General features: G+C 35.3%; 1 protein-coding gene across 7 annotated transcripts in view; it reads right to left on the reverse strand.

Moving 5' to 3' along the window:
- Cep350 (centrosomal protein 350) overlaps positions 1-23104 on the reverse strand; it is a 168055-nt gene that overhangs the window by 20991 nt on the left and 123960 nt on the right. For all 7 annotated transcript variants that reach the window (XM_074047329.1, XM_074047325.1, XM_074047327.1 and 4 more), the window contains 8 exons: positions 16997-17208; positions 14773-14917; positions 12140-12300; positions 7421-7557; positions 4955-5037; positions 1911-3916; positions 673-1080; positions 426-572 (listed from right to left, as the gene is read on the reverse strand). In XM_074047329.1, the coding sequence (XP_073903430.1) occupies positions 426-572; positions 673-1080; positions 1911-3916; positions 4955-5037; positions 7421-7557; positions 12140-12300; positions 14773-14917; positions 16997-17208 (3299 nt within the window). The remainder of the gene's footprint in view (positions 1-425; positions 573-672; positions 1081-1910; positions 3917-4954; positions 5038-7420; positions 7558-12139; positions 12301-14772; positions 14918-16996; positions 17209-23104) is intronic.

Genomic DNA, 23104 nt, shown 5'->3' on the forward strand with positions numbered 1-23104 from the left:
CCAATTTGAAGCCCTTACTATCAAAGTGAGAAAGTAATACCATGTGTCTAGGGCTTACATGTTGAAAAGACATATGTAAACACATATGAAAACATATGTGGCATGTTTTCATGTGTACTTCTGGAATATTATTATACCTGTTTCTAAATTTCAAAAAAATCACACCTAAAATTCCTGTAAGTTGCTGGGTGTTTTGAAAATTTTCATTAAGTCTCATCAACACATGTATACAACATATGACTGTCACATGTATACAAGCTCGCACCCCTATCCCCCCACTGCACATGTTTACTGAAAACCCATTATGGGACAGACTCTGAATAAAGATGAATAACACAAAAGAGAACCTACTTTTATGACATTTATGGATCTGTGCAAATGAACAGGAAATCAAAAAGGGAGACAAATTATAGTTTGCAGCTTACCTTGATTTCATCAAGGTTATTTGGGTTTTTCACCCGTCGGAAATAACTAGAGTTGATTCTACATGGCTTCATCCAGACAGGTTGATTCAAGTTGGGATCCTCAGCAAATATTTCCTCAAAAATCTCTTTTGTTAAGTCAAAAACCGCCTTGAAAGAGAATAATCAAACAAACAAATGACTGAGAATCCAAATTTCAGACAATGGGGAAGAAGCTTAAAAGTGAAAATCATCCTTTTATGCTACGTACCTGTTTGTAGACCCTTTTACTAGTGCTTTCTATGTCTAGACCCTTACTGGCACAGCCAAGCAGTTTTGTGGAAATACTGATGCTATGAAGGTCATGGCCTAATTCTTTCCATTTCCAAAGTTCTTCTGCTGCATTATGTACAAGAATTTCTACTTCCTCTGCAGTATGTGGGACTACCAATAATGTCTCACATGGCTTTTGGGGTACTCTTTTAGGTTCTGCCATTAAAGGTACAATTGTTTCTTCAGCCTTATTTTTTTGGATCTTGTGAGAAGAACTCAAACCAAAATCTTCATCAAACCAGTCTTGATCATCTCCAAATGTGCTCAGGAACTCCCGGCTGATCTCGAGTTCAGCAAGTCTCTTAGCAAGCTCCTCCTGCCCACTGGCACCGAACACAGGGCTCTCCTGTAGAAACAGAACCATTCAAATAGGGACCCATTTAGTGAGCTCACATTAAACACTTTTTTTTAAAAGACAAAGCATATGTATTATTTATATATTTAATATTTATCTGGGGAAAACTAAAATAATATGGCTACAAATGAACAAGAAAAATTACCATTTCTACTATTAAGTTTACATAATCATTCAATTTTTATAACAAAATTTTTATTGGTTAGTTTGCTTTTTTCCTTTTTTTGTATCCTATCATTCCATTTCTGACTGTCAATGGGTCATGGAAATGGGAAATGAAAATTCTCACCTTTGGTGATTATCTAGCTCAAGTTACTCAAAATCATTACTTTTGCTCAACTGTCCCTGGGCAACCTAAATAAGCTGATGCCTGAGTATATGTCATAGTAGATATATTTCAGTTTTATCAGAATCAATATCACAACTGGTAACCTCTGCAGGGCAGCTATGACTAAGTAGACAGGTGAACAAGTAATTTCACAGGCAAAAAAGAGCTGAAAAGCTACCACTGGAATGCTCCATAGAATAACTATTTAAGTGAATCTATAAACGGATCAAATTGGTGGACAGCACACAAGGGCTGTAAACCCAGCCATTTAAAAAGATGTTCCAGTTCTCATAAACTTGTCAGTGTTTGTGACAACTCCCATAGTGACTACTCATGACATAATAGAGGACAATTGCACTTCAGACAGACAAATAACTACAAGGCCTTTAAAACTAGCACAGTGATCAAAACCCCAAACCTACCTGGAGCCACTGAATTAAAATATACTACGTAGGCAAGGTAAACTGACATTTTTTCTAAATGACATACTTACAGGTCTGGGACACATGTCTGGTGAAGAAATCTCTTCTTTTTCATCTTCCAATTCAGACCTTAAAAAGCAACTTGGAATAGTACGTGATTGTTCCTCAAGATTTTGGGAAAGGTCTTTGGCTGGTACTTCCTTTTGGTCATCATTAAGAAACTCCTGATTGCTAAGCTCAATTTTCTCATTCCTAACTTTCTTGATTTGTTGTAGTTGATTGACTGTGTCTTTCACAAAGACTTTTAGTAAACTGTCTGTCAGTAAGGTGACTACTTCTGCTTGTTGCCTGGACTTTTCTTCCTCATTTAGTGATGACCTCAACTGAGCTTCTAATTGTTTTTTTTCTCTTGTTAAAAGATCCAGAAGTGGGGTAGAAGGCTTTTCCAAAATTTCAGAGAATAGACTCTCTTCCCTTTCTGTAAGCTGTTGTGGTTTCTTCAATTCTTCAGAAAAAGTATTGTCTAAAGTATCATCATCTGCAGCAATGGAAACCTTTTCTATGGCACCAGAAACAAGATCTTTGTTTTCCTCTGATGAAATGAGTGACTCCACTGGAGACTGCTGGTGAACACAGGCTTCAAGGACCCCAGAAATGTCTTGTATGTTGTCTGTTTCTATTTTAAGGCTTCTATTTCTATCCACTGAGGCTTCTGTATCATGCATGCTAGGTAGAAGTTTCTCACAAAAATATTCAACTGCATCTTTTTCTCTATCTTTTAGACCATCTGTATCTTTTTGCTCTTGATTATAGAATTCATACTGTTCATCTGAAGAAGAGTCTTCATCTTCATTTATGTCTACATAGTCATCAAAGGTTTCTACAATGTGAGATATTTTTTGAGGAGGTGCAAAAATACCATGCTTCTCTTTGCACACAAAATATACAATGCCATTGTATGTCCCATTGTTATTTCCTTCAGGTTTATCCAACTCTACTCCAGCCCAAAACCCTTTAGCAAAACTAGTCTCGCCTTTGAATCGAAGAGTTCCTGGCTGAACATTGCCAATCAACACCCTATCACCAATGTGGAAATCAAGTAACTCATCTGCAACAGAAACTTTAGCCAAGGGAAGGGATTCAGTAACTCCCAGTTCATGTTCCACATCACTGCGCTCCTTACTTTTCATCAGCTCAGTAGGGGACTTGAGTTCTAGCAGTTTTTCAGAATGGACATTGCTGTGAATGGAAAGGCTCTTCTCACTTAGGCACTCACTGATCTCATCATCACTACCAAATCCACTGGCTCTACTTCTAGTGCTCTTTATAGACTGTAACTCATCTCTGTAAGACTGAGAATCCTTCCTGAGTGACAACAAAGATGACACCTCAGAGTCATCTTTATACAATTCAGCTGAATTTTTTTTCTTGAAAGAAGATGCTTCAAAATCTTCAGAGTATGACAACTTTTTAGGAGCAAAAAGATGTTCTGACAAGGACAAGTCGCTGTCCTCATTTTTCTGTTTATGAATGTCATTTCCTGACTGGTTGTCTTGACTATGATCTGCATCTCGCTGTGCCTGTGTATCTTTCAACATTTCCTCTTTTTGATGAAGATTTTCAATGGCTAATCTAACCAAATCTGTTTGAACATCTACAGAATCAAGTGGAAGATCTTTCTTTGAAAGAATCTCAGGTGAGTCTGCATGCTTCAGATCTAATTTCAGTAAGACATCAGACTGCCCAGATTGTTTAGAATAGGCATCTTCAATCTCACTCTTCTCCAGTTTTGTATATTCTGTTTCTTGTATTTCTGATTTTTGAGTTGATTCTTTGATCTTAGCATCTGGCAAATCAAAAATTTGATTAGGGGCATTTAACTCCTTGAGAAGAAGTAATGAAGGTACATTTTCTAGAGAATCTCCAGATTCTGCCTGGGTTTTCCTAGATGATCTGAGAACTGAATATGTAGTCTGTAAATGTTCTTCTGTTCGACTGTCCAACTCAATCATTCTCTTTGCATATGCAGATAAAGACTTTTCTGATACTGATCTCTCAGAACCTGACAATGAAGTACCTAAAAATAAAAAATTACCACATCAAAATCATTTAATCTTTCAATTCTAGGACTGAAATTTAAATGAAAGCCACACACAGTGAATAAAACTACTGGTCAATAAATATGACCTGTCTGCTTACCACATATGTAAGTTTTTAAGAAAATATACTGTACCAATAATGAATAGAATATTAAAAAAATTTTAAAGATTAAAGTAGTATCTTAAGTGCTTTCTTTATGAAGTAAAGAAACATGGAGCTAAACTTATATATGATTTGTATTGCTTTGTCTGATCACTCTCAAATCAGGGAAAAGCAGAATTGTATGATGGAGATTACAGATATTCTTCAAACAGGAAATCAAGCAGGGAGGGATAAATATACTTCTATTTATTCTTCTATATGCTTGGATTTTCCTGCAGATTCTCAAATGTAAAATAAGTAAATAGAAAAAAAGACGACCTATTTCTTCTTAATAACTAAATTTGCAAAATAAGGAAAAAGTATGATATAATGAGTTAAAAAATAAGAATTAAGTTCTTTTAGTTCAAATTTCTATTTTGTCATTGATGCCAGGCAGGCTTTTTTTGTGCCTCAGTTTTATTTCCTCATTGAATTACACCTTATTTTCAATAATTCTTTAATAGAAATAAACGTACATACCATTTTTTCACATAATCAGATAAAAAACCTAGCTAAGGAGGAATTTAGAGATGTTGATATATACTTGGCCATGTGATCTCATACCTTACCTCTATATCACAAATTTGGGACAATAAAAAAATTTGTGATTTAAAACTATCGGGGGTGGAATGGAGGGGTGGAGTTGAGTGCCTGCAGTTCTAGTACTTGGGAAGCTGAGATGGGAGATAATCACTTGAGTCCAGGAATTTGAGACAAGACGGCAACACAGCAAGAAATAAAAGTAACATAAAATGTTAAATATTCTAAGAAATTTAATTTTAATTAAAAAGTTGTAGAAGTAGAATTCTGTAGGCCTTTACACAAATCCTTGGACTATATAGATACAACTTAATATTTTTTTCTAGTTACATACCAACATGTTCAGCAATAGACTCCAAAGATCCTCTAGAACGTTCTGACTCTGTTAGGGATTTCCAGTTTTTCACTGTTTCAGATCTGAAGTGAAAAAATTCATAAGCCAAAATAAATATACTGGTGATATTACAATAACTGGCAACAAAAAGAAGACACTCTTAGACAACTACTTCTTTCCTCTTCTCTACAGAAGGGATTACAACTGGTGACACTCATCTCATCAAGCCTATTTCTGGCCTTTATCGTTCTTAATAGATGATCTTGCCTCTGATGATAGAGGTCATCAGGTATGTACTTTCTTATCTTCAACCTTTCTAGCTACAAATTGATCTATAGTCATAGTCATGCCAACTGCCATTCCTGTCTGCAGCCTGTCACTTGCTGATAGCCAACTGCTCACAGCTTCATGGATGATATGCCTCAATTATGTATTCGCTTGTCTACAATCTTAAACCTTTCGTCTAGAGATTATTCTTCCCTCAGTTTATATATGTGCCTCAGGCCTCAAAAACAAAAACCTCCAAAACTCCCCCCCACAGCTTTAATTCCTCATTCCTTCACCCCATACTATTTGTCCTCTTTGTTTCTCTGTCTCTCTCTTTCTCTTGCCCTCCCTCCTTACCTCTTCTCTTCCAGAAAGTACTCTACTACTGAGCTATAGCCTCATTCCTTTCTTATTCTTTACAGTTAACAGGAAGGATTACATTCATTATCTTCATTTTCTTGGCTCTTCCTCTTCATTTGCTAGGCCATAATATTTGGCTTTCACTTTTTAACTCTTTATATTACACTTAAATGTTGCTATTTTATCATATTTAATATTTGGTTTCTTTTTATTGTCTCTGAATGCACAGCTTCTTGCTTTACCCACTATGCATATGTTGATCATGCCAACATTTCTAACCTTGGCAACTTTCCTGAACAACTCCACTTATAAGAATTACGGCATCTCAAAGTTAGCATTTAAAGGTAAAATTGTAAGTTTCTCACAAAAAAACTACCTGCTTTTAGGTTAATGGAGCCTTGATCCAATCAACTACCTAAGAGGAAAAAACCTGGTCACCCCAGATTTCCCCTGCTTTTTTACCTAATACTTTTAATGAGACAAGACTGTTTCTTAAATATTCCTAAAATGTATCTCTCATTTTCTATTCTTATTACTGTTGTTTATTTCAGGCCTGACTGGGCTTCTCAGCACACTCCTTTCTTTTAATCTTTTCTCCATATTATGGTTAGAAAGATTTCTATAAACACAAATCTGACTCTCACTCTCCGATTAAAATCTTTTGTGTGTATGTGTTGGGGATTGAACCACGAGGCCTCAGGCAAGCTAAGCACTCCCTTTGCCATGCCATGAGCTATATACAACAGACCCTTGGTATCCATGGGTACCATGGTAACCTATTTAACATTTTTGAGTAGTCTGATTAAGAAAACTATGAAGCCATTTAATAGATTATGAAGAAATTAAGGTAAAACTTACAGTTTATAATATAATGGAAAAATGCATAAGTCACAAAAAATACAAACAAAATCTAAGAAGAAAATCTTAAAGGAAATATATCTAATTGTTGAGATTTGCTATTTTTGGATAGTTGGGTATGATATTACTTAAACTTTTATCTTTTTAATGTTTCCCTAGATAATCTAATAAAAAATAATAGCAAGTAATACATAATGCTTACTGTGTTCTAAGTTAACATTTTTCTAAGTTAACTTATAAAACTTGTAACAAGTATCTTAATTAGGTATTAACTTTAACAGGGCTATAAGTCATATGAACTAGTCGTATGATATAAATCATCTAAATTTGCTTACTGGCTGCATAATATTCTATTGACTGAACAGAAAAATAATTTAATGTGATTTATTTAATTTTTGGAAATAAAGAGTTTTTAATGTTTCATAAAGATAAAGGATAAAACATATCTAAGCAAATAGATTTTTGGCACCCCATATCTTATCAAGCTATTTTTCCAGAAGTGGGATTATGGGGCAAAGGTTAAGTATTTAATTTTTTTTTTCTTTTTTGATGGTATTGGGGTTTGAACTCAGGGCTTCATGATTGGTAAATAAGCACTGTACCACTTGAGCTATGCCCCCAGCCCTTATTTCGTTTTTAAGGTTATGGATTATTTTTTTAATTATAAACATTGCCAAACTGTTTTGCAAAAGATCTATACCAACTATGACGTTACTATCAGCAATGCAGGAGAGTACTATTTTCATTATACTCACCAGACTGCAAGATTAAAAACACATTTTAAAAATCTGTACCTTACTATAAATTTAATTTGTATTTGCCATACATGCTTTTACTTTAGTGAAGTTAAGAATATGTAAGATATTTTTACCTCTATAATTTCAGTTAATGAAAGATAACATCTACTAAAGATTTTTAGTATTCTTTCCTTATTCTTTCTCAAACAGGGCAGAATATAGATAAGTTGTCAAAAATTCCTACCTGTGTAGCGGAAGGGGCTTGATCTTGGGTTTTTCAGAAACTGAGGCGAGTGTTTTAATCTGAGGTTTGGCTGTTGGTGATGTTTCCAAATCTCGGCTAAGCTCAGCTTCAGTTTTCTTAATGAATTCATCATATGACTAAGTTTAGAAAAATCATGAGTTACTATGCATCATTTAAAAAAGCTATTTTAAATAAGTAGTAATTAAAATTTTAAAATATTCAACCAGAAAAAGACAAAATATAAAAATCCCCTTAGATCCCCAGCACTGAAAAAAAAAAAGAGGTAAGTCTTTAATACTTATGAAGCAGTAATTCACTTCCTGCCACATTCAAAATACTTCTTTAACTTATTATATCATTATTCTCTAAAGAGTATACTATAACTTTTAAGATATGTTTAAGAAGTTTAGCCATTCTGATTTGAGTTTCAATAGCAGTAAGCTTCTTAAATATTCCTGAAGAGGGAAGGGGGTGGTTAGGAGTATAACAGTTTAGATTACAAAAATAGTTTTCTGGTTATTACCTGTTCTATAACCAACACTTCACTAATTTCTAACTGAAACTTGTATGACATGTAAAAGGAGTCCTCCATCTATTACATCTTTCCTTCATTTTCTGGGCTAAAACTGCTCCTTTCGCAATTCTATTCTATCATCAGTTGTGATTCAATGGTTGTGTGTTCTGCTTAGTATTTTTCCTGCCCTTAATTTTGTGAAAATATGCCTCCCAATAAGCAAATGGCACCCAAAATGCAAGGTAAAAGTTGATGTGCTTTACTGGAGTGATAAAGTGAAAATTTAAAAAAAAATTTTTTTTAAATTTGTTGAATGGTAGCATGTCTTTAGTGGAACTTGGGCAGTGCTATGGGAAAAATGAATCAAGCACCTACGGTACAGCACTCACAGCTTTTCCTCAATGATGGTCTCCTTGGATACCCATGGATACCAAGGGTCTGTTGTATATAAAGAGTAACACTACTCAAATCTGACATGTATACTGATACGACTGCAGTCAATTTATCAAATCTGTAGAGAATAAAGTCCAAGAGATTTTTTTCATATGAACTGTTATGTAAAATTCTCTATTAGATCCCATAATTTTAAAACTCAAATACAGAATTTTCTTGTTTTTATATAATCCATTTAATAAAATGTTGAATGAGACTGATCCTATGACACTTTCTCTAGATCTCCTTTCTGTTAATGAACATGTATTTTTAATTTTGTTTGTAGGTTTCCCCCACCCTCCAGGGACTGGGATTTAAACTCAGGGCCTTATACTTGCTAGGCAGGGACTCTACCACTTGAGCCACACCCCAGGTCTTTTTAGTTTTTTTTTTTTTTTCTTTGAGACAGGGTCTTGCTACAAAGCTAGGCTAGACTGGAACTTAAGATCCTTCTGCTTTAGCCTCCTGGGTGCTGGGTTTCCATTAATGGTATTTTTTTGCAGGGATGGTGATATGAGGGTCTTGAATTTAGGACCTGCTGGTAAACAATCTTACCATTCCCCCAGCCCTTTCTGCTTTAGTTTGTTTTTCAGGTAGGGTCTTGCACTTTTACCCAGGCCACCCTAGGACCTCCATCTCCTGATTAGTTGGATTACAGATGTGCACATTGCACTATCCTCCTGGTTTGTTTTTTGAGCTAGGGCCTCACTATCATTTTTCCAGGGCTGATCTTTAACCACAATCTTCCCATCTCTGCCTCCTAAGTAGGTGGGATTATAAGTGTGAGTCACTATACCTAGTCCAATGAACAATTCTGACCAATGTTATTTTTTCTCATAGTAATCTATTTCCAGTAGTACTCCGCTTTGGTAGAAGTACTGGTAGAGTATGGTTCTGAATTACTTGACCTGTAGGATGAAGTTCATAGCATTCAGTTTGACTTCTAAGGTCCTGAATATGGTCTATATTTGTAAATATGGTTTCCTGCTACTTTTCAACATGAATTCCCCATTATGATCATTTTATCTTTGTTTTGAGAGAAAGTCTTGCCATGTAGTTCAGGCTGGCCTGGAACACAGTATGTTGTTCAGGCTGTCTTCAAACTCTATCCTCCTGCCTCAGCCTCTCAAGTGCTGGGATTACAGATATACACCATCACACCCAGCATGGTTATTGTATCTTAATCACATTTCCTATTTTAAACATCTGTGCAAGTTACAATGCCAGTTCTACCTCTGTGTTTGACCTGTACAAATGTGTACTTTCTCTAGGTCTATTAGCAGGTCTATTTTCTGTGTGCAAGGAAGTATAATGGTAACCTGGGATGAGAGCTAAATTAAATCCTAGCTTTGCCACCTATGGCCTTTGTGTCCCTGGATAAATCATTAATCTTATTGAAACTAGTTTCCTTATCTGTAAAACAGTGGTATTACCCACACCCTGTTGCTATGAGGATTAGATGAAAATATGTATAAATAGCTGAGTTGCTGGCACATGGGCACTGCATTTCATTTTGAAAAGTAAATTAATAAATGTAGAAGGAACATATGTTGTATAGTAAAGCAAAGACTAATGGGTAGAAATTAAAACAGACAGAAATTCCGGCTAAACACAACAAAGAGCTTTCTAATAGTATACTTTAACAATGAAACCAACTGCCCTGAAAATTTGAAATTCCTATAACTAGATGTATTCAGTTGGAAGCTGGGTGACATTCTCTGGTGATGACCTGAGAAAGGGGCTCTGGTGACTAGTAGGAGAATCAGACCTAGTCTATAACGAATACTGTGATTGCGGATCACCAGGCTGGCAAAAGATGTGTAATACAGAAACAGCAGGAACATCTAAGAAACTATGCAGATAATAAAGGCAAGAGGTTATAAAGGCCCCAACTAACTTAATGACAGTAGGAAGGAAAAAGGTCAAGTAAGGAACTTTATGAAAGAAGAATCAATGAGAACTGGTGACTGAGGGGTAGAAGAAAATGAGAATGAGGAAGATATCAAATCAGGTTTCCAGCCTGGAACAGAAGTGGGAAAGCTGCTCAAATTTGGGAGAAAAGTCAACCTTAAAAAGCTGTCATTTAGTGAAGAGACCACCCACAGAGTGGGAGAAAATATTTGCCAGCTACACATCAGACAAAAGACTGATAACCAGAATATATAGGGAACTCAAAAAACTAAACTCTCCCAAAATTAATGAACCAATAAAGAAATGGGCAAGTGAACTAAACAGAACTTTCTCAAAAGAAGAAATTCAAATGGCCAAAAAACACATGAAAAAATGCTCACCATCCCTAGCAAAAAAGGAAATGCAAATTAAAACCACACTAAGATTCCACCTCACCCCCGTTAGAATAGCCATCATTAGCAACACCACTAACAACAGGTGTTGGTGAGGATGCGGGGGAAAAAGGAACCCTCTTACACTGCTGGTGGGAATATAAACTAGTACAACTACTCTGGAAAAATTTGGATGCTTCTTAAAAATCTAAACATTGATCTACCATATGCTCCAGCAATACAACTCTTGGGGATATACCCAAAAGAATGTGACACAGGTTACTCCAGAGGTACCTGCACACCCATGTTTATTGCAGCACTATTCACAATAGCCAAGTTATGGAAACAGCCAAGATGCCCCAATACTGATGAATGGAATTTTATGCAGCCATGAAGAAGAATGAAATGTTATCATTCACAGGTAAATGGATGGAATTGGAGAATATCATTCTGAGTGAGGTTAGCCTGGCCCAAAAGACCAAAAATCGTATGTTCTCCCTCATATGTGGACATTTGATAAAGGGCAAACACAACAAGGGGATTGGACTTTGATCACATGATAAAGCGAGAACACACAAGGAAGGTAGGAGGATAGGTTAAGACACCCAAAAAACTAGATAGCATTTGTTGCCCTCAACACAGAGGAACTAAAGCAAATACTTTAAAGCAACTGAGGCCAATAGGAGAAGGTGACCAGGAACTACAGAAAAGGTTAGTTCAAGAATTAACTTAGCAAAAATCCTTGGTCCTTCCTATTATTGCTTATACTCTCTCTTCAACAAAATTAGAGATAAGGGCAAAATAGTTTCTGCCTGGTAGCAAGGGGTTGGGGGGTAAGAGAAGGCTGGGGGAGGGTAAGGGAGGGGGTGGAGGGAAGGGGGAAAAAATGACCCAAACATTGTATGCACATATGAATAAAAAAAAATGTTGTCATTTAGGAGGCATCCTAAATTAGTCAAAAAGCTGGACAAGTAAGTTGTGTAGCATGTGGCATGAAACACAACCCTGCTTTAAAAACAAACCACTAACAATTCTAATACTCAAATTATTTATCTATCTAGTGGTTCTCTCATATTCAGGAAAAACTCGAGTATTTTATCCTCAGTATTTAATATTGAGTTTAATGTTTTATGCAACAGTTTGTACCCTCAGATTGTTTTTCTAAAAGAGGATAAAATGTGGTACCACCACTAACTGAAAAATCATTGTTGTTGTTTTTTTTTTTGGTAGTGGGGATTGAACTAAGGGACCTCCCACTGGCAAGGCAAGTGCTCACTTGAGCCATGGTCCCAGTCTAAAAAGTCTTAATCTATTATTTTATTATCATAATTAAAAACATTGGGGGGAGGGGAAGTTTGAGGGATGTTGCTCAATTGTAGAGTGTTGGTCTAGCATGTACAAGGCCCTGGATTCAATCTAGAGCACCATTAAACAAAACAAAACAAAAGACATTCTGGGCTTCACATATTCATTAACTTCTGTATGTCTAACCTCTAACTGTTTGATCAAACTGGCTTCTTGTGCTTTCAGTCTTTCTTTTTGCCTTTTTTTCTGTTCCTTCTTCAATTGGTCCACAACTGATTTTCTTTTCCGCAGCTCATCTTTCAGAGCTCTGATCCTACCTTCAATGTCACTTTGGTCAGATGTAGTTTCTGAAAGAGATAGAAAAATCATTTATTTAACTAAAAAATAAAGTTAACTCAGTAACTACTAATGAAAAGATGTAGCCAGGGAGTGGTGATTGAAGCCTGTAATCCTAGCTACTTGTGAAAATTGTGGTTCGAGGTCAGCCCAGGGAAAGTTTAAAGACCCCATCTCAACCAATGGCTGGGTATGATGGCATGCACCTGTCATCCCAGTTAAATGGGGAAGCAAAAAGAGGAAACTGTGATCAAGGCTGGCCAAGGCATAATGCGAGACCTTATTTCAAAAACAACCAACACAAAAAGGGCTGCTGGAATGGCTCAAGTGTTAGAGCTCCTGCCTAGCAAGACAACCCTCCAGTATTAGAGAGAGAGGGAGGGAGGGAGGGAAGGAAAGAGCCAGGGAGAGAAAGTGGGAGAGAGGAGTAGGAGGAGAAGAGAGAAAGAATCAACTTTTAAGTGGATGAATGGATAAAGAAAATATGGTATATACACAATGGAATACTACTACTATTCAGCCTAAAAAATGGAAGGAAATCCTATCATTTGCAATAATGTGAATGAACTTGGAGGACATTAAGAGAAATAAGCTAGGCACAGAAAGGCAAACATCCATGATCTCACTCATACATGTTAAATATAAAAACACTGAACTCGGAGAAGCAGAGAGTAGAATGGTAGTTACCAGTAGCTGGGATGAAGCTGAACTGGGGCTTGGGGAAATGTCAAACTGATACAAATTTAAATTAGATAGGAGAAAGAAGTTCAAGAGACCCATTATATACCATGGTGGCTATATTAATAACAATGTAAGAAGAGAAGAGCTTAAGTTTTTCTCAACACAATGACACTGTGTGAGGTAATGCACATATTAATGAGCTTGATTTAACATCCAAATGTATACATTTTTAAAAGCATCACATTGTTTTATATTGACACTTTTTGCCAACTACAAATAATTTGAAAAGTAATTTTTAAGTGGTGGCAGTAATAGTACTAACACAAACATTTTCATGCAGCCATATTTTAGGCAGTACAGTTTTTGGTTTAAAATTAAAATAGGTGGTGATGAGGGGACAGTAAGTGAGCATCTCCATCATTCTTTCTCTTAATTTTTCAAGAAAACCACCAACTGGTTTCAGGGTTCAAAAGTTCTGAGGGTTTAGTGTTGGCTTTAATACTGATTCAATTGATGATTCTAGTATAATAATTGGGGTAGGATTGTAGCCTGAGCTTAAAACGATAGTCTCTAAGATGAAATATAAACCTCTAACTTAAGATCTTCTAAAACTGTGTATTCTTAAAACTATGTTTTCTTTAGTTCAGTAAGAGTTATGTGCTCCTAGGAATGACTAAAATGGTAGAGTACCTGACTAGCAAGTGAGAGTTACTCCAAGAAGAAAGGAGATCTGTTAAGTATTGGTGCAAGATCCATGATTTACTGTTGTCCAAAACATGGGCAAAGGGGATATTTGTATTGAAGACCAAAAATAAATAAATAAATAAATAAATAAAACCCAAACTGCCACCAACAAAAAACCAAGCCACTTTTCACTTTTTCTTTACTAAATGTCTATTCTCAAAAACTGAGAGTTAGCTCAAAAGGCAATATATTCAATATGCCTATCAAAATATTTAATATGGCAATATTCAGTACATTGTTAGTCTTCTTCACAATTGTACACAAATTCAGCATTCTCTCTCTAGATATGCTTTCCACGATCAACAAACTCCTTGAAGTCTTTCAGAGCAGAGGCTGTTCATTTTTTTTTTTTTTTTTTTTTGAGACAGGGTCTCACTCTGCAGTTCAGGCTGGCCTGGAACTTCCTATCTACCCCAGGCTGGCCTTCAAATTGTAATCCTCCTGCCTCTGTCTCCCAAGTACTGGAATTACAGATGTGAGTCACCATACCTGGCCAAGGCTGTTAATTATTCCACAACCTATATAAATAACAGAGATCTGTGCTATGGTGAAGGTTTTGGAAAAACAGATAATGATCCCCATTTCATTTGTAGGCTAGTGTGTCTCTACTGTTCCTCTCTTTGAGACTTGTGCCATCCTCATAGTTACCATTAATTCATTCAAGAAATAGTTAATAAATATCTACCATGTGCAATGCAAAGTGCCTGTGAGGTCCTGGTGCTACAAAACATAGAACCTCCTCTCTAGCAGTCTATAATCTAATAGGGGAGACCTTGTGGGCAAAGAACCCTGAGAGAGTTCTACAGAAACATAAAGATAGTGCCTGACACAGAAAAAACTGAAGAAATGTTTGATGAAATTACTGTCCATTAACACATGAGAATAAAAGTTTGTTGTTGTCAATGACAAGCAAAGAATTAAGACAATTTAATCTTGGCAAGAAAAAAGCCTATACACATGCAACAAAAGATAACAGCATACTAGTATATAGTTAGACAAAGATTATTCAAGAGGAACTCAAATGCATTACAAAGAAAAGAAACTCCTCATAGTCTTACCTGACTGTGTCATAGATAATGATTCATCTGACCAACTAGAACAGTGTTGATGAGACTTGCCAGGTAGACGATATTGTCCGCCAGTCCTATGATTTCCTTTGCTGGAGTCCTGCTTTGACACAGGTGTGCAGCTTCTGAGAGGTGACTGCTCAAACAAAAAAAAACAAATGGGAATTGTTTTGTGATATAGTTGTGAAATTCTATTTAAAAACTGAGATACTAGCCAATTAAAGATATTTACAAAGAGTTTTAAATAATTCTTGACACAAAAAAGTAAAAAGTTTACAATTCTACAGAGGATACAGACTCAATTTTTTCTTAAAGATGGAAAAAGGTATAAAAGAACATGCTTTAAGAAATTTACAAGAGGGTTGGAGGCATGGCTCAAGTGCAGGACTCCCTGAGTTTATCCCTAGTACCACCCCCCCCCCGCCAAAATTTACACAAACTATAAGTAGTTACCATATCAGAGGTATTTATTCTCCTATTCTTTTAGTCTAAAATACTAAATATGGACTACTTTTAAGGAGGGAAGAAGGGAAAAAAACGAGCATAAGAAAACTGCCTACAAAAGACTGTAACAAAACAGAAAATTTCTACCCTGACATCAAGTGGAAGTACCTAATTTAATCCCTTGCTATCATCACTTTTTATTCCTGTGACTTTGGGCAAGTATCTTAGCCTGCTAATCTCCAGGGTGGGGTTAAAACAGTATATACTTTTTAGGGCTGTTGTGAGGATTAAATGAGATAATCCATGTAAGGCATTTAGCACACTATCTGTCACACACACTACCTGTCACATAGTAAGCAAGCACTCAATAAATAATTATTTTTACTATAAAAAATCACTTTAAGACATCACTAATTTTAATTTCTTTGATATATTTTCTTTTGAGAAAAACATCTAGTGCAATCAGTTTGTGGCTATCATGAACCTCAGTAATGATTCTAGGAAGAAAGACTGTGTCAAAACTCTTTCCTAGAAGGTAGCAAATACACTATAAGTAAATTATCCATACTGCAAGCCTATCATTATCAAATTTAAAAATCACCAATATGATAATTTTTATTTTATTTTTTCATTTTATTGTTTTTTAAAAAAAATTTTTGATGGCACGGAGGTTTGAACTCATGGCCTTGGCACTTGGTAGGCAGGTGTTCTTACCGCTTGAGCCATTATCAGCCCCCAATATGATAATTTAGCTAGAAGCCTTTCATAATCTAAAAACACTGTTTAAGTATGTGCACAAGAACACTTAAAAAACATGGAATCAGCTCTTCATTTCTCCTTTAAATCTTCCTGACTAATATTTCAGTAGGGAATATGTGGTTAAGTCTTCACAGTCACATTAAAAACGAAGACTCTAGATAGTTCATTTTTTTAAACATAAAAAAGATTTAACAATGTGTATGTTCACTAAATATTTATTATTATAATGCTAATTTCTTAATATACTTCATAAAATCAAGGTTAAAAAAAAAGGTAAATTTCTAACTTGAGTTTTTACCAGCAGGTTTTTTTTCTATGAAGTACAGTATTTGGACAATGTAAAAAACCTTATTCTAATAATGGCCAATATTTTAATTTAAAACCAACTATTTAAACCAGATCTGCTTTAACGAGATGAAATCACCACTTTTATTCTGATTATGAATTAGCAGTATTACTGCTAAATTATAGTCAAGGCACTTTGGTGTCATTTATGATCTTAAGAGAGCACAGATTTCAGGAAAAACTTGTGTTCTTTCCACAAGCTATTTTTTTGAAGACTTTAGAAGTTCCTATCCCCTCAATATTAACAGACTTGGTGGTATATAATTTTCTGTCACTAAAGCTGTAATTCATATATTTATAAATCTATAGGAGTTAATTAGAAGTTTTATTTCAATTCAAATGTTATTTGTTATCATGTCACAAGTATGGGTGACAGTCAATACTGTTATTAATAGAAAAAATGTAACTATTAATAATATATCTTTTTTTATTGCATGTATTGTTATTTATTTTTTCTTTTTTAAAAATTTTTATTTTATTCATATGTGCATACAATGTTTGGGTCATTTCCCCCCCCTCCCCCCACCCCCTCCTTTACCCCCCCCAACCCCTCGCTACCCGGCAGAAACTATTTTGCCCTTATCTCTAATTTTGTTGAAGAAATAATATATCTTTTAGACAAGTTTTTTCTAAAGAAGCTTTAAGATATAAATACACATGAACTTACATGTTTACTAGGGGAGGTAGAAGATTCTAATTCCTGTGAAAAAACCATTTCTTCAGTAAGTATACTGTGACTTGGAGTCCCTGGCTGCCCCTGCACTACAGACTCAGATGGCATATAGAGAACAGCAGGGCTGCCTAAGTCTTCTGGAATGGAGCTTTCACTGTTCAGATGAGAGTAGGAAGGTACTGGAGATTCCTCTTCACTCACTGTTTCTAGAAAGAAGGTGAAAACAAGAAAAAATAATACAATCTTAGTCAATGGGACGATTAAACTCTTACATTTTACGTTTGTTTTTAGCATATAATCATTAGTTCTACTTAGATATAATTTCTTTATCATGCCATGTAACATTTACAACAAAGTCTGTAAAGTTTAATCAAAAATTTTGTTTGACACCAACTAAGAAGATATCTGCCACATATAATTAGCAATGATAATTAATGACTGGCAGTCTGTGTGAGGATGCAGAGCAATTACCATCTCATATACTCCTTTAGCAGTAGAAATTGGTCTGACCAACTTAGGAAATAATTTCTATTACTTGAAAAAGATGAAAACACACTCTCTGACCTAGAAATTCTATTCCTAGTTATATATCCCAGAGAAATATTGCCTATGCAGTGAGTTCACTGACAGGATTGGTATAATAGTCAACAGCTAAGAGAAACACAAAGCCTACTGACTACAATGGGATGGTACACAGCACTAAAAATGAACAGCCAGAGATGCATATATGGAGACATGTCCTGCATTTTATTTAGCACTTCCACAATTTGTCTAGGGTAGATTCCGTTCACTCTAACAAAAAAATTTTTTTTAAATCTAGATAGAATTTTTTTTTAAATTTTACTATTGGGTTTGAACTCAGGACCTTTGCTTACTGGGCAGGCACTTTATCACTTGAGCCATGCCTCCATCTCTAAACAGAAAATTTTTTACACACTTTTTCTTTGCCTCTATAGGTACAATGCCTCAAAAGGATTAAGTTATAAAACATACTTTGGGTAAATGCTACTAACATTTGATATATACAACGTAAAAGACACCACTGAAGATTTTTAAAGTCTATAAATTAATATTTTTTGTACCTGAAATCTATAAAACAGATGCAATTAATATAAGGAAATACATGTACCCCAAATAATATTTTACTTTAATAAGCAAAAGATGACATGGCATCTAAAAGTGCATCATTTAAAAATTCAAGGGCTGGGGACTTGGCTCAAGTGCTACAGTGCCTGTCTAGCAAGCATGCGGTCCTGAGTTTAAATCCCACTAACACAAAAACAAAAAGTAAACAAACAAAAAACTTAAATAACATAGTGTACTACTGCCAGGCACTGTGGCTCACACCTGTAATCCCAGCTATGCAGGAGAAACACTGTGTTCATTCTCTAGTGCCACAAAATAAATTCATTCATAAATAAATATTCACTCTAAAAAAGCTTCACACATCTTGTATGACTACATCAAGAGACCAAGGAGTGACTGACTATACCATTTAGGTTTATGTATCTGCATTTGAATAAGTACACTCTATGATGTTTGCAGTGATGAAATGGCCTAATGACATACTTCTCTCCATTGCTAAGAGATGTATGACTATATATCCTGTATAATGTGACATAAAACAAAATGGAAAAAAGTAAAAACTTTGTAAAATGTGCAACCTGCATGTGCTGTTCAGTATGACAGCCATTACCTACAAATGGCTATATAAACATCAATTAAAGTTAAATTTAAAAATTCAAGTCAGGCACAGGTGGCTCATGCCTGCAATCCTAGCTACTCAGGAGGCAAAGATCTGGAGGATGGCAGTTCAAACCGAGCTGGGGCAGACAGTTTGTGAGACCCTATCTTGAAAACACCCATCACAAGAAAGGGTTGGTAGAATGGATGAAGGTAAAGTCCCTGAGTTCAAACTTCAGTACTGAAAAAAAAAAAAAATTCAGTTCCTCAGTTGTATTAGTCAAATTTTAAGTATTCTATAGCTATATATAGCTAATGGCTACCAAATTGGACAGCAAAATACTTCTATCATAACATAAAGTTCTATTAGATAATTCAGATATACCAATGAACTTAATATATGGGAAATTAAGCTAAATAAAATCCAGACTGACTTTGATACTGTGGGGGTCTGAGAAGAAGCAGTTTATACTGTCTATCCTGAAACAAAGTAGACTTTCCCATATTTGGTTGACTCACTATTGTATACCTATTGGAGTATATCATTGCACAACCACTAGTACACAGTATATATTGAATTATTTCTTTATATGTAGAAGTATCAACCATGAAAGAATTTAAGAGTTATTATAGCTATGTTTTACATTTTGAATCTAGAAACAAAAGTAGCTTTTTGTTTTGGTGGCAAAAGATGGAAGTTACAGCATCTCCAGACTATTTTAAAGATGAGGCTTTGGAAACATTCCCAGAATTGTTCTTTCTTTTTAACAGTCTATGAAAGAAAGAACATGGCTTGAGCTCCTGTTTATAGTGGACATCTGTATATCCTGGACCGTAGGTACATTTTTAATTCCTCACTGCTGTATGAGAAATTTCTTGCTTCAAGAGTGTCTTCTCATACACAAAATGAAATTCCTAGCATCCCTTGATACTAGGATTTTGGTATCTCCAGCCTAATTTCCCTGTAAAAGACTTCATTTTGAAAGCGAGTAACCTGAGGAAGAAGGCAGAATATCTCTCTCGCTCTATCTATCTATCTGTCTATCTATCTATCTATCTATCTATCTATCTATCTATCTATCTGTCTATCTATCTATCTATCAATCATGTACCATCTATGGATTGAACTCAGGGCTTTATACTTGCAAAGCAGGCGCTCTACTGCTTGAGCCACACCTCCAACCCATTTTGCTCTGGTTATTTTGGAGGTGGGGGGTTCTATGAACTATTTGCCTGGGTTGGGCTCAAACTGTGATCCTCTCAATCCCAGTAGCTAGGATTATAGGCATGAGCCACCAGCACCTGAATCAAAATCTACTTTTAAGGCAATTTTTGGGAGTAACCATGAATTTTTAAAAGAATCCCTGGTGCAGAAATGTACTGGTAGGGGAAATGATGACAAAAAACGTTTTCTTTAGGGCTCTAATGAGTAACAAAGCTGGGATAGTTTTTTTATCAGGCCAGTTCTATGGTATGGTTTTAGGGCTATTCTTGGAAGCTCAACATGAAGCATAGCCTCCTACCATTTCAAAAATTATGTCAATCATTGAACAGTCTTTAATGAATTCCTTTTTTGCTTAGTAAGAATTAGCTTTACCCATTGCAACAATGTACTCAATAGGTATATTTTAATTTATTTCATTACTATGTATTTCTTTTTTCCTTGACCTTATTCTTTTGCATCTGTCACTTTATCTTATTAAGTAGATAAACTACTTGTAAGCTATAGTTAATGAGATTAAGACAGCACTGAAACTGCTCTTACCACCTTTACCCATTCACACTTTACACAATTAAGCAGGCCACTGGTCACTAATAGAGACTTTAGTAAGGAAAGCTATTTTTGATTTGCCTTCCAGGAAAAGTTGGTAAAAAAACAAGACATGATATTGGTTTTCTTTATGTAGCACTTGCTATATGTAGCTAGATAATATAGTACTTAATTTTACATGCTTTTGAACTTTTTGTTTTTTTTGTGGCAGCACTGGGGTTTGAACTCAGGGCCTCAGGTTTGCTAGGCAGGCACTGTACCTGTTGAGCCACTCTACCAGTCCCATGCTTTTGAATTTTTTATGAAAGGAATCAAGTCACTTATAGTCTTCTGTTATTTGTTTTGAGATTATTTTGTGTTGATTTGTATAGCTGTTAAGTTTTTCACCTTACTGAGCATGATGTAATATATAAATGTACATGTTGATTATTGGAATTATGTAAATATATCACAATTCATTTATCTATTCTCTAACTGAAAAAGTGGGCAGTTTTTTCCCTATTGCAAATTTTCTTCTTATGAACAATGTCATTTATCTTTCTAGTATAGTCACCTAGATTCTCTATGTCAGCCTGCCTGCCTGTCTATCTATCTATCTACCTAATCTAACTATTTCTATATCAAAACAACATCCTGCAACAGACTAAATACAGAAGCCATTTTGTTAAGCCTGACATTAAAGGTACTTATTAAGATATAAAATAATTCCTCTTTTCACTTAATGTATTTATTTTAAATAAAAATTGTTACTTATGCTGACATGTAGTAGATTTATTATTTTTAAAATAAATGTTTAAAAATTTGTTTCAATTTCTAGGATGGCAAATATTGATACATAGAACCATATCTATAACCACATAAACTTAAGTTCTTTGGGGTCTTCAATTTAAAAACTTTATGAACATAAATTAATTGGACAAAGTTTCATTGTGATATTTATATACAGGCATGTAGTATGCTTTGATCAAATTCTCCCCCTCTATTAATCTTTCTTATTCTTTCCTCACACTTCTTTGTGTGTGTGTGTGTGTGTACTGGAGTTTCAACTCAGGGCTTCATGTTTGCTACACAGGCATTCTACTGCTTGAGCCAGCACTTTTTGTTTAGGCTTGCCTTGAAAATAGCTAGGTGCAATTCACTGCACCTAGCTATTGGTTGAGATCGGGGTGTTGCAAACTATTTGCCTGGCTGGACTTGAATTGTAGTACTCCTGATCTCAGCCTCCAAAGTAGTTAGGATTACAGGCATGAGGCACTGGTGCCCAGCTTCCTCCCCTACTTTTTAGATAATTTTTTAGTAGGTTTCATTATGTTACTTGCATATACATATTAACCTCTGTCACTCTCTCCATTCTCCCTCCCCTGTCCTGCTTGTTCCCCATGGACGGTCTACTTATTATAATCATATCATATTGTTATTATTTTTATAGGTCTAGATTGTACATAACAGAGAAAATGATCTATTTGTCTGAGCTTGGCTTATCTTGTTTAATATGATTATTTCCAGTTCTATCCATTTTTCCTGCAAACAGCATAAATTCACTTTTCTTGAAATGGCTGAAAAATACTTCATTGTGTGTATGTATCACATTTTCTTTATTCATCAGTTGCTGAGCACCTTGGCTGCCTCCATAGCTTGGCTATTGTATACTGTGTTGCAATAAACATGGGTGGATGGGTATCTCTATTGTATGATGAGTTACTCATGTTCCTCTGGATATATGCGCAAAGTGGTATAGCAGAATCACATGGCAGTTTTGTTTTTAGTTCTTTGAGGAACCCTCCCTCATACTGATTTCGATAGCGGCTACATTAATTGACATGCCCACCAACAGTGTATGAGGGCTCATTTTTCCACCATATCCTTGCCAGCATTTGTTGTTGTTTGTGCTCCTGAGGATAGTAATTCTGACTGGGGTGAGATGGAACCTCAGAGCTGTTTTGATTTGCATTTCCATTATGGCTAAGGATATTGAGCATTTCTTCATGTATTTATTTGCCATTTGTACTTCTTTTGACAACTGCCGTTTGCTCATAGGATTATTTATTCTTTTGGTGTTTAATTTTCTGAGATCTTTGGATATTCTGGATATCATCTATAATCTGAAAAACAGCTTGCAAAGTTTTTCTTCCATTTTCTGTGTTGTGCAGGAGCTTTTGAAGTTGATACAGTCTCATTTGTCAATTCTTGCTATTATTTCCTAAGCAACTGGATTACTATTCAGAAAGCCATTGCCTATACCTACTTATAGCTTCAAGTATTTGTTTTTCTATAGTAGTTTTAAAGTTTCTGATCTTACATTTAGACCTTTGATCCATTTTGAATTGATTTTTGTACAAAGTGAGAGACAGGGATCTGGATATCTACTAGATATCCAGTTTTATCCAATTTCTGTTTATAGCATCTTTGTCAAAAATCAGAGGTTGCAGCAATGTAGGTTTTTTCTCTCCCACGGGTCTTGTATTCCATTGGTCTACATGGTCACAGCTTTTGTGCAGTACAAATGCTGCCTTTGCCACTACTGCTCTGTAGTATAACTTAAAGTTCAGTACTGAGATACCTCCAGCATTGCTTTTTGCTCAGGATAACTTCAGCTACTCAGTATCTCTTAGGCTTCCATATGGAATTTAGGATTGATTGTTCTATTT

This window comes from Castor canadensis, chromosome 11, assembly GCF_047511655.1.
Source record: "Castor canadensis chromosome 11, mCasCan1.hap1v2, whole genome shotgun sequence".
NCBI lineage: Eukaryota > Metazoa > Chordata > Mammalia > Rodentia > Castoridae > Castor > Castor canadensis.